General features: G+C 37.0%; 1 protein-coding gene across 1 annotated transcript; it reads left to right on the top strand.

Annotated features, from left to right (window-relative positions):
* The first annotated feature begins 10304 nt into the window (after window positions 1-10304).
* LOC103497552 (trihelix transcription factor ENAP2) lies at window positions 10305-11222 on the top strand. Its single transcript, XM_051082405.1, has 2 exons — window positions 10305-10794; window positions 11038-11222. The coding sequence occupies exons 1-2, from the start codon at window positions 10305-10307 to the stop codon at window positions 11220-11222; spliced, it is 675 nt and encodes a 224-aa protein (XP_050938362.1).
* Window positions 11223-11844: the final 622 nt, after the last annotated feature.

Below are 11844 nucleotides of genomic sequence, written 5' to 3'. Positions count from 1 at the left end.
GCATTACCCGGTAAGACTCAATGTTTCGGACGCTAAGTAATTTAATTCGGGACTAAATTAAATTATTTCCTTAAGGGACGTCGTGGACCAAGTAATTGCTGCAGCGCGGGATTTCTTCAGTAGGGGCTCGAGCACTGCAACCTCCTTCTAGGGTAAGTCATTTCAAATGAGTCTTGAACCGTTAGTCGTTGGTGACCTAATTACGAATTTTGGCATATTAAACAGTTAGGACCTCGTCGCTTGGAAAGCATACTGCCTCGCGGTTAGGACTCGTCAAGTAAATCTCCAGGTAAGAGATTTCTACTACTAGCTCCATGTTTAGAATTATGAGGTCACGTATACCTTCAATTGTGCATGTTGAGGACTAGACTGTACGATGCATGAAATTAATGATAGTATGGTGCGATTGGTGATACGGTTATATTATAGCATGATGTTGTGATGAAAAGAACTGTTATGGCTGTACGACGGTGTCGAGATGGAGAGTGTAATGATGATTTATCTGTTATGTTATATGATGATGCCATGTGTATGCATACTGCGATTAGGGTACCTGTTAGCTTAACCTGTTAGAGTCGTACCTGCATGGGTGTCCTTCGGGATCACCACCTATTTAGGACTGTGCGGTCCGACGGGACACCAATCTAGCATGGATATAGATATGACTCGAGTGACTCGACGGGGTCCTCGCATCCCGATTGTCCTAGGCGTCCCCCGGGGCACCGAAGACCAGAGTTACGTTCCTACGGGAGCGCATGTTGCACGTGTTCGGGAACGTGCCAGAGATTGGGTACCAGTTACAGGACTCTGACAGGAAGCTAACAGGCACCTAGTGGGCTAGTAGTGGGTCCCTTACTGAGTATTTTATACTCACTCTTTTCATGTCATGTTTTCAGGTAGAGGACGAGGCAAGGGCAAAGGCAAGCTGGCGAGCGACCAGAAGTGACCGTGGCGAGCCATAGGGATTTCCGCTTCCGCTTATCCTTGTTTTTGACTTTAGTACCCAAGTTTGAGTATTCTTCACTATTTACCATTTTTTTTTTTTGTAGATAGGGCCCGAGTAGGACTTTAGAACGAATTTCATTTTTGCATAACTACCTTGTTTGAATTTTCATAAATAAAAATTTCTCAAACCTTATGTGTTTTTAATAAATTTTATGACTTAAACCACTTGTTCTATATTTAGTAATGACTTCGATTCAGTATAAGGAGTTGGGTCGTTACAACATAACCCTTCTCCTAAACACATCTTATTCATAACACTATCACAACTCTTTCCCCAAACACCTCTTATCATAAAACTACATTTCTAAACCATTCGGTTATGATAAAACTAGTTTTATCATAGCACTAACTCTTCCATAAATCAACCCTTCTCCCAAATTAAATATTTGGAACTTTACATATTTGGATTTATGTGAATACACACCATAATTAATGTTTGCAATTACCTGTTTTATTTACTAATTTTGTATATTGAAATCAAAATTAAATAATTACTTAATTAGATGTAAGACAACTTTTGATGGTGTCATAAATTAAGTATATCATTATATTATTCAAAAATTATTATGAATGACAAACTTGTTAAAAATATTTACAAAATACAATGTCTTCTCAATAATTGATATGGAGATAAACATATTAGTGTCCATTTGTCATATATATGAAATTTTGCTATATTCTATTAAATTTTGGTTCATTTTGTTATATTTGAAAATCTTTCTACATTATATTATTTAATCACTTTGGTAGTTTTTATATAAAAAGTTAAATTATTTTAATTAATTACTAAAAATAATAAAATAAATAAGTAATTAAACTATTAACTATTAATAATAAAAATTTAAATTATACATTTAAAAGTAATGAATAATGTATTCATCCAATAGGCTATACTTTTCGGTGTTCATAAATGTAATGACCCAAGTTTTTTAAATAAATAAGGTCATTATTCAAAAGACAAATACCAAGAGATACTTTCTTAAAAGAGAGAAACTAAAATTCTTATCAAATTATTATCAAATGAATGTTAGAAAGACATAAAATTTGTAAATTAAGTAAAATATTGTGAAAACATGACCCACAGGTTCTAACAAATTTAAAGAAAACAAAAATAAATAGATAAGATAAAACTCTAAATAAAGTGTCTAAAAATCAAAATATTGAAAAACTGATAAATAGAAAATACAAAAGCAAAACGAGGTCCTCATATGGCATGTCACAGGCCTCTCCTGTCGCTTGCCAGCTTTCCAAATCCTCTATCTTTTTTTCTGAAATATTAAATATAAAAAATGGTGAGTATAAAATATACTCATTAAGAGACCCACTACTAGTCATGCTAGATGATTTGTTAACTTCCCTTTATGAACATAATAATAATGTTGGGTATCCAATGAAGCATACAGCGAGTGAAATCGTACGAACACTCCTAATCATGCAAGTGATTCCGTAGGAACACCCCTAGTCGTGTGAGTGGTCATAAGTACACACTCCTAAACATGTTTCTGATACGTATGTACAACCTTAATCATGTGAGTGATCCTGTTGGAACACAGTATAGTTGACCTCTAGTTGTGCATGTGATCCATAGGTACACCCCTAATGTCACACCGTACTTCAAATGCCACTTTATGTGACCAAGTGGAGGCGTGCCGCCTAAATACTCAACGATAACTCCCATGAGATAAGACGTTGAACACCTAACAAGCAAAAATAAATGTAAGCACCATTAAACACGAAATTTGAACTTGCATGAAACGAGACTCTACACAAGTCTTTCAAAAAGAACTAAGCATAGACTCGAAACAACGACTCAACTCTTCTCGCCTAGCTCCTACATGTTATGCAAGGTAATAGTAGTGACTAACAAAATGATGTGACTACAAGGGCAAAGCAGTAGAACAAGGCTGCAAATTCAACTTAGGATGTCCTTAGTTACCTGGGGGGAGAGGGTAAAACAAAACATTGAAAGGTTAGATAGAAGTGCCTAGTGAGTGGAATCTTTTCCCCAACGCCTTTGATTCAAAAAAAGATTGTCGTAATGCATTAAATTCATTTCGTCGAATCGGGTGGTATGAATAATATTATACAATACTATTAATAAGACACCTTTTACATCAAATCAATTTCTCTGCAATTCTTTTGTTGTATTTATATCGTACCGTATGCATCCCACATTCCACATAATCACCTCATAGAGCCATTCTGCATATTTAATTATATCTTTGTACTCTTTTCTTAGCTCAAGCATTTACCACACTCTTTTGTCAAGTTGCAGTGATCACTATAAGAGAACGAAGGACTCCCAATGCATCAAGACATCGGAAGAAGCTAAAAAAACGTCGGGATACCTATTACCAACGTCCTTCACTGCATCGGGACGCACGTCGAAAGAAACGCATCGGGAGACGAATTCTCGACATATGACCAATACAGCATCGAGAATACCTCTCTCGACGTCTCTTATGTCGACACAATATAGAGCGTCAGGAATACCTTTATGCCGACGCAATATAAAGCGTCGTCAATACTGATAAAACTTTTCCGACGTGTAAGTGAGTGTAAGTTTAAACTATATCTACTTATATACACTGGATAATAAAGAATCTGTAAAGGGGAATTAAGATGGATGTGAGATGTTGTAACGACCCAACTTTTCGGACTAAGTTAAGGTCACTACGTAGTCTTAAGACTCGATAGTAAAACACACAAGCTCATAAAAGACTGGTTACAATTCATTAAAAACGTTTAAAATATCACAAAAGCAATTTTGGACCCTATTTTAAATCACATTCCCGAGAGTTTCAAAATATAGTGCTCAAATCATCAAACACAAACCACAAACCAAACGTTCTAACCATGACTTGATCAGACAATGAAAATAGCGAGTAACAAAATACATCAGCGGAAGCATAAAGAAAACCAGACGCGTCTATATGGCCTTCACGCATCCTTCTTGCCCCCCGTCGGTCTGCCCCTCGTTGTACCCTTACCTGAAAAGTTGAAGAGAAAAAGGGTGAGTATAAGATATACCCAGTAAGGGACCCACTACTGGGCCCGTTAGGGTAATAATAGTTAACTTTCTATTCAGGGGTACCCTACATAAACAGTCTAGTGATTCCGTAGAACGCACACATCAGTCTCGTGATCCCGAAGGATGCACATATCAGTCTAGTGATCCCGAAGGATACACATGTCAGTCTAGTGATCCCGAAGGATGCACATATCAGTCTAGTGATCCCGAAGGATGCACATATCAGTCTAGTGATCCCGAATGATGCACATATCAGTCTAGTGATCCCGAACGATACACATATCAGTAAGATACACTACCCCATAGATGAAGCTAACCGTTACTCCACAGCCTATACTTAACCATTTACAACAGTCACACCCCGATAACGTTCAAACTGACAGTTCAGTCAAAGACTTAGCCAGTCAGACAATATAAGTTTAAACAACTATCTCCTCAGTTGCTATATGCATATCCAATTCACACATCATTGTGACATTTCTTTAAATCCAGTCAACCAGTCAAATCCTCACTTTGTAAAGTTACCTGACGATACTTCGACTCAGTTCAAACTCTAGTGTATCCCCAGGTAATCTATGTTATGCGTAACGTCCACATTATATCTGACAATCATATTCAGTTCATAGCACAGTTCAACGGCATATACTCAATGTACACGAGAGGTTCTCGGACTCTTAATCCTTCCACGACATAACTCCATAACCAATATCCCGACAACAGACTTCAACTTACATAACATTAAGACTTTATAGTCCATCGACATACTATTCCAGTTCACAACGTAGCCTACCAACATAACTACAATTCACAGAACATCTGGGCATCGGTGTCTATCCGTAAACAACTCATTACATATGATAGCACATAAGCTACAACTAACGGTCACGTTACCTTTAATCAGTTAAGAGCATACAAGTGATATGTATTAGTCAAACGTGCGTCAATCCATTCAATACCGTTACTAACGTATAATTTCCATGTGGGTTACGACGTTTCCAGCCTCGATCCGAGGTCCAGTAGTAAGAAATCCTTTACCTGAAACTTGGCTATGCCCCTTGATCGAGTCCACGCCTAACGAATCCACCTAAATGAAATCATAAGGATTTAAACGATGACACTAGTAAAAGTCACTTTTAAATTGTTCTAAACAACATCCATCGACTTACCCGAGTAAAGGAGAGTTATCTCCAATTAAGCCTGCCGTAAAGCCCGAGAACTCGAACGTCAACTCTCTAACACCTTCAAGGGAAGAAAGGTAATTCCATGTTTTATTCCAATATCTAAGCTAGAATCGACTATAGCAACACTATGAAACGCTCTAAATAATCCTTACCGAAGGCTCACCGTGACCCGATGTGGAGGGAAAAAGGCATAGGTGGCTCGGTGAACAGGGAGTTCGGCTTGGCTTGAAGGCGGCTCGGCTTGGGTCAGCTTGCGGCTCGGCTCGCGGCTCGGCTCAGTCCTTGGCTCACGGCTCGGCTCAATCCTCGGCTCGATCCTCGGCTCGCGGCTCAGCTCAATCCTCGGCTCGTGGCTCGGATTGAAAGAAAGGATGGCTCGGGTCGGGTGTGCAGCCCGAACCGGTTTGAAAGTGGAAGATGAAGAACCAGCACTGGCGACGACTGGGCGTACGTGGCCGGACAATGGTCGGGGCGGAAGAGTCGACGGCCTGCTCGGATGCACGAGATGAAGAGAGAAAGCGTCGGAGGTGGCGGCTTGCGAACGGTCGGACAATCGATTTGGGGAACCTATCGACGGCTGGCCGTGCACGGACGGAGATTAGGGGCACGGCTGCGGACGTGGGCGTTGCGAGGACGACGACGACAGAGACGGAGACAGCATGCTGGCGCTGACGGAAAAGAAGGAGAAGCTTGCGAGGGGCGGTGGTGGCGTCGGGTGGAGAAGAAAAAGAAAAAGTTGAAGAAGAAGGAGAAGGAGAAAAAGAACACGGAGGGCGGCGTGCAGGTTTAGGGTTTTTTTAAAAAAAATAACATATATATATATATATATATATATATTAAAATAAAATAATAATAATAATATAATTAATAATAATAATATAATTTATATTATATTATTATTATATTAATTTATACTATATTATATTAAAAAAATTCATACCCTTCAATTTCTTTTTCTTTCCTCTTCTAAACCAACCAAAAATTAATACCGAAAGAATTTTAAATCCCGAAAATTAACATAAAATGATAAAATTTACCTCGAAATTTTGGGGCGTTACAGATGTGAAGGGATGAAAGCCCTTTGCAGAGTGGAACAATTACAGAGACCTTAACCCAATTTTAATTGGAACCTAAAAATACCAATACATTGGTAAAATTAAAATTAATTATGGCTAAACATGTTTTCAAGAAAAAAATAGAGAGAAGAACTCACGATCTTTGACGTCTTTGAATCTACTAAACACCAATTTGAAGCACCACCATTTGGAAACTTTCCTATTCTCTAGATTAAGTTGGTTTGTGGGAACTAAATTGGAAGAGAAAATTTTTTAGAGTAATAAAATTTCAAAGAGAACGGGAGGTACGAAAAAATTCACAGAACTCACTTCTATGTATCGTACCAGTAACTCCCTCTTCTTCAGTCGAAGTTGAGAGAAAAGTAGGAACGTGGGAAAACCACCCACGTTCCCTATTAATTTAATAAATAAATATTAAATTAATATTAATATTAAAATAAATAATTAATTAAATCATATTTCATTCAAATCATATTTAAATGAATATCTCTCACATAACCTATAGTTTTATTTTAATTAATTTAATTAAATAAAATTTAATTAAATAAAAATAAATTAAACTATTAATCAATTCTCCAATTAATTAATTTCTAAATTAAATATCTTATATTTAATTTAATCCAAATTTGAATCATATTCAAATATGAATCTCTCATAACCTATAGTTTTAATATGTATCATATACACATTAAATTTTAACCTATAATTTTAGTATGAATCTAAATCACATTAATAATTGAACTTATTCAAATATTTTATTCTCTCATAAATTAATTTTGAATCATATCCAAAAATTAAATTTATATATTAAAGTCTAATGAAAATATAAACTTTATATTATAATGTATCACCATACATTATATTAATTCCCAAAGTAAATTTAAACATTTCAAATTACAACCAATATAAATAAATCTCATTACCCCTTACCAGCTAGGAAGGGGACCTAATGGACCTACAGATCATAAGCTACAACGATATGAGATTAATTGGCTAAACTCATTAACCACATTAATCAATATTCGTTAACTGTGAGTACACTCCACTAAAGACTCACAGCTGACTTCTTCTCACTGTAGATATATTTTTGTGTCCACGGATATAGACCAATTACATGTAAGTTAGTCTTTCACAAGTGTTTGTAACACCAACTGGGTTAAATTACTATTTTACCCCTAGGCTACTTCTAGTCCTTAAATATCAGTGCCCCTCTAATGAACAACCTGTTTATGGTCCAACCACTAAATAAAAACCCTTCTCGTGCTATAGAGAAGGTAGGGTCATTTGTTCAATTCCCGGAGACACCATTTAAGGGAACACTTATCTACTTACCCTAAAGTCGGGAAGGAGTGAATTCCATCTTGTGTGATTATGTTCCCAACTCTCCACTCGGTCTTGTCCCAAAAATGATAAGCATATTGAGTCAGAAATCTGGCCACTCTCACCCGTACAAATCAAAAGACAATCTCTCGCAAACAGGAATTCATTATACACTTAAGATTAAGACTAAGTTACCTAGGTCATCCTAATAAAATAGAAACTCAACTAGTTAACGGAGTTACATCTAGTGATTACTATTTCGTGGTCTGGTCTTATGCAAACTCATTGCATAGGATACCTCACTCGCATGTCGCATACATGAACACATTGGATCAATGTGTTTGTATCAAATACAAAGTGAGTCGTATCCATAGTGTTACCAGAATAAGGTACCCAACCTTAACCATATACTATAGACCCTTTAAGCTGATCTTGAACATTAATCCCCGTATGTCTCTACATACTGTTCAAGATTCATCAAACAGCTTAAAATGTTATTTTACTGGATTTAGGTTATTAAGACAAAACTAATAATATAATCAATAACACTTATTAAAATTATAATAATAAAACACTTTATTAATAACGGTCAATGGATCATATTTACTATCTACGAGTTTTATGAATAAAACCCAACAAAATGGAGTTGTGAGCTAACTTGTATAAATAAAATGGGTGAAGGAAAATCTATGCATTACCAAGCGATTAAGCAAACAAAGATCCTTGATGCAATATAACTTAGTTAACGTGCTTGTGATCAAGGTGAGCACCTCTCGGTGTCTTTAAACTCCACACTTGTTGACCTCTCGGGATCCAAATGACCAAGCTGCGTTACAGAAGTTATATCTAGAACGCTTCACTTACAAGACTTATAAAGCTTCTTGTTTAAGGGTGACAACCTCCCGACGTCTAATACCCACATTTGTTCTCCTTTCGGGATACAAATGATGAAAGTTACCTCGCCAAGGTGCAGTTTGTCTCCAAACTCCTCCTTATACGCGTTAGTCATATCCTTGCTACTTGCCCTCTCATGTAGTTGGCAATATACACTAGCCAAGTAATGAAAATAGCTCAACTAACACGATAAGAAATATAAGCTAACCTTCTTATCAAGAACTTATTTAAATCTTAAACGACAAACAATACAAAGATGGATGACCAGAAAAGAGATGGAGGATTGAAACTGGTATAAATATGCAATGTATTAAAGAATATAGGCTTTCAGCCACTGTACAATATGAACAAATACATTACAAAAAAAAAATACAAAGAATGGAAAGAATAGAAATGATATTACAAGCTAAGGAAAGTGGGAAATGGGATATTCTTCACTCAAACCTCAAGCTTTCACTCTTAGATTGACCGAAGAAGATGAAGAAAAACTTTACGGACAGTGGAAAGAAGTACCTTTCCACCACTCTATGGGGTCGGGCCCCACTTGGGTCCATTCAGACCCAGACCGGACATTTTTCTTAATGGTGGTGGAGTTTTTTATACAGCAAATTTAGACAGGAAATCTAATCTTTTGAACATGTTAGCATCGAAAGCTACTTCTATGTCAGCCACCTACTTTCTCGCCTCATTCTCTTAGGAGTAGGTACTTTTTCTCGCTTTGCCACGCTAAATTCCTAACTCTTGGCATCCAGTCTTTGGTGCAGATATAACTCACAAATTTGGAATAGGTAATATCATGACTTCAATCCTTTTGTCTGACCCCCAACATATTTTTTGAAGGACTGATTGGATCATGGCCATTAATATTACACAATCTTTGAACCCTACACTAGATGATCAAGAGTAATTCAGACTAAAGTAAAAAACTAAGATCATTTATTTCTTCATACACGATCGTTTAACATTATATAAGTAATTGTTTGAACTTTGTTATGTGATTGTGTATGAATATCCAAAGAATTGTTTAGCTTTGTTACGTGATTGTGTATGAAGAACTAAACTATCATTTAGGCTTCATTACACGATCTTATATAAATAACTAATCGATCGTTTGGGCTTTAATATACAATCATGTATGATTGTATAAACGATTGTGTAGAAGAAAATGAAACAAACAAAAAACAATTGCTCAAACGTACAGTTTGATCATTTGTTTCTAACGATGGATCTGAGCAAATATTATGAAAGCGATAGAGAAATCGAACGACCAACTTCAAATATTCTAAGAGAACTCCCTTGGAGAAGAATTTTTCAATGAAGAGTATATAATGGGAATTAATGTTAGAGAGGAACTTTTCTTGTTTCATTGTTCATTCAATGCTTATAAACAAATGTTGGTTGAACTTTTCGAGAATAAATGTTTGGTAGAATGTTAGTGAAAGATGTATTGAAGAAGTTGGTTGGAGAGAAAGAAAGAAAATGTACTTATATAGTAATTAGACGTTTTGAAGATTGAGCTGCCACACTTCCGTAGTAAAACTTATTCAAGTTTAGTTTTGTAAGAAATCTCCAACGTGTGAGATTATGGGTATGTTTTAAGTTAATCTTACAATTAATATAATATATTTTGTAAAATCTTTCCTGATGTGTAATGGGAAGTTCTGTATTGAATCACAAATCTAAGATAGGGTTATTTGGAAAGGCACTTGAAAAACTCACACCCTTCTACTCTAACGTCAACAAATTTCTTGCTTCTCCTCTGACCTCCTCGCCGCCGATCATAATTATCAGATCACCATGTCCTCTCCTCGTCCCTCGCCTCTAGCATCACTCTCCTCTTCCAAATCCATCTCCACCCAGAAACCCCACCCGATTCCATGGACTCACCAGGAGACCCTCCATCTCATCTACGCCTACCAAGACAAATGGTACTCTCTCGAAAGAGACCAGTTGAAGTCCAACCAGTGGGAGGAGGTCGCCGTCACCGTCGCCGCCCGTTGCGGCTATAGCCACTTCGATCCATCGAAAACCTCCGTCCAATGTCGTCACAAGATGGAGAAGCTCCGCCAGCGTCTCCGCTCTGAAAAACACCGTCTCTCCACCGGTACTCAATCTTCATCGCATTGGCTCTACTTCGACCTTATGAATAACTTATTACGCGGTCCACTACCAATCTCCGCTCGTCCGATGTCTTCCATTCCGTTCGATAACCATCAAGATGACCACATCACTGAGAAATCCGATAACTACAACTCCGATTACGAGGAAGAGGAGAGGAATAATCGCAGTAAATCAAAGAGTATAAGCAACATACTCCGACGGTCGATCGTTGCTAGGAGAACTAGAAATTCTAGTGAAAACGAAGAAGAAGAAGAAGAAGAAGAAGAAGAAGAAGATAATGAAGACGAAGGAGAAGAAGAAGAAAGGGATATTAGGGTTTCAAGGTTTCCGGAAGAGTATGCGGGGGCGGAGGAGGAAGAAGGGAAAGAGATGTGCTCAAAATTAGCGGCGGAGATCCGATTGTTCGCAGATAGATTGGTGGGAATGGAGAATTGGAAGATGGATATGATGAAGGAAGCGGAGATGAACAGAATTGCGATAGAGAACAAGCGGATGGAGATGATTTTGGAATCGGAGAAGAAGATTGTGAATTCAATTGCAAAGGCTTTTGGGTGTCTTCCTTCAAAGAGGTTGAAGATCGGCCATGATTCTTGAAGAAATTAATTTTTGGTTCATTGTTCTTCATCAAAAAGGGGACGGGGATGGGGATGGGGATGGGGATGGGAATGGGAATGGGGATGTTCTTCTGACTCTGTAAGATTAAAAAATTCGTATTTAACTTTCATCCCCCCATTGTTTGATTGATTGTTTGTTTGTTTGTTTGATTGATTCTGTCTATCCAAATTAAACTTATTTGGTTGAGAAGAAGGATTAGTGTTGGTTGATGATTCATTTTCTTGATTCAAAATTTCAAAGAAACCCATATTCATCAACTTTTTTTCTTGGGGTGGGTTGTTGGTTGTTGGTTGTTAGTTGTTGGTTGTTGGTTGTTGGTTGTTGGTTGGTTGATGCATTCTCAGCCCACTTTCTGTCAAATTTCATTTTTCCTATCAAATTTCATCCATACTAATAAATATCTACTTCTCTTTTCTTTTCCACTACATTTTTTCTAAGATTCATCCATCTCGAGAGAAAAAGCTCTCCCCAAAATGATAGAAATCCCAAAAAAAGCTGCATATTCATTATACACTTTGTTCGTCTCTCCAAAAATAAGAACCATTTATGGAAGAAGTCTTCTCAACTAAACAATTAGTAAATAGACCACGATTCAAAAAGG

This window comes from Cucumis melo, chromosome 1, assembly GCF_025177605.1.
Source record: "Cucumis melo cultivar AY chromosome 1, USDA_Cmelo_AY_1.0, whole genome shotgun sequence".
Classification (NCBI taxonomy): domain Eukaryota; kingdom Viridiplantae; phylum Streptophyta; class Magnoliopsida; order Cucurbitales; family Cucurbitaceae; genus Cucumis; species Cucumis melo.
This window is presented reverse-complemented; position numbering and strand designations above follow the sequence as displayed.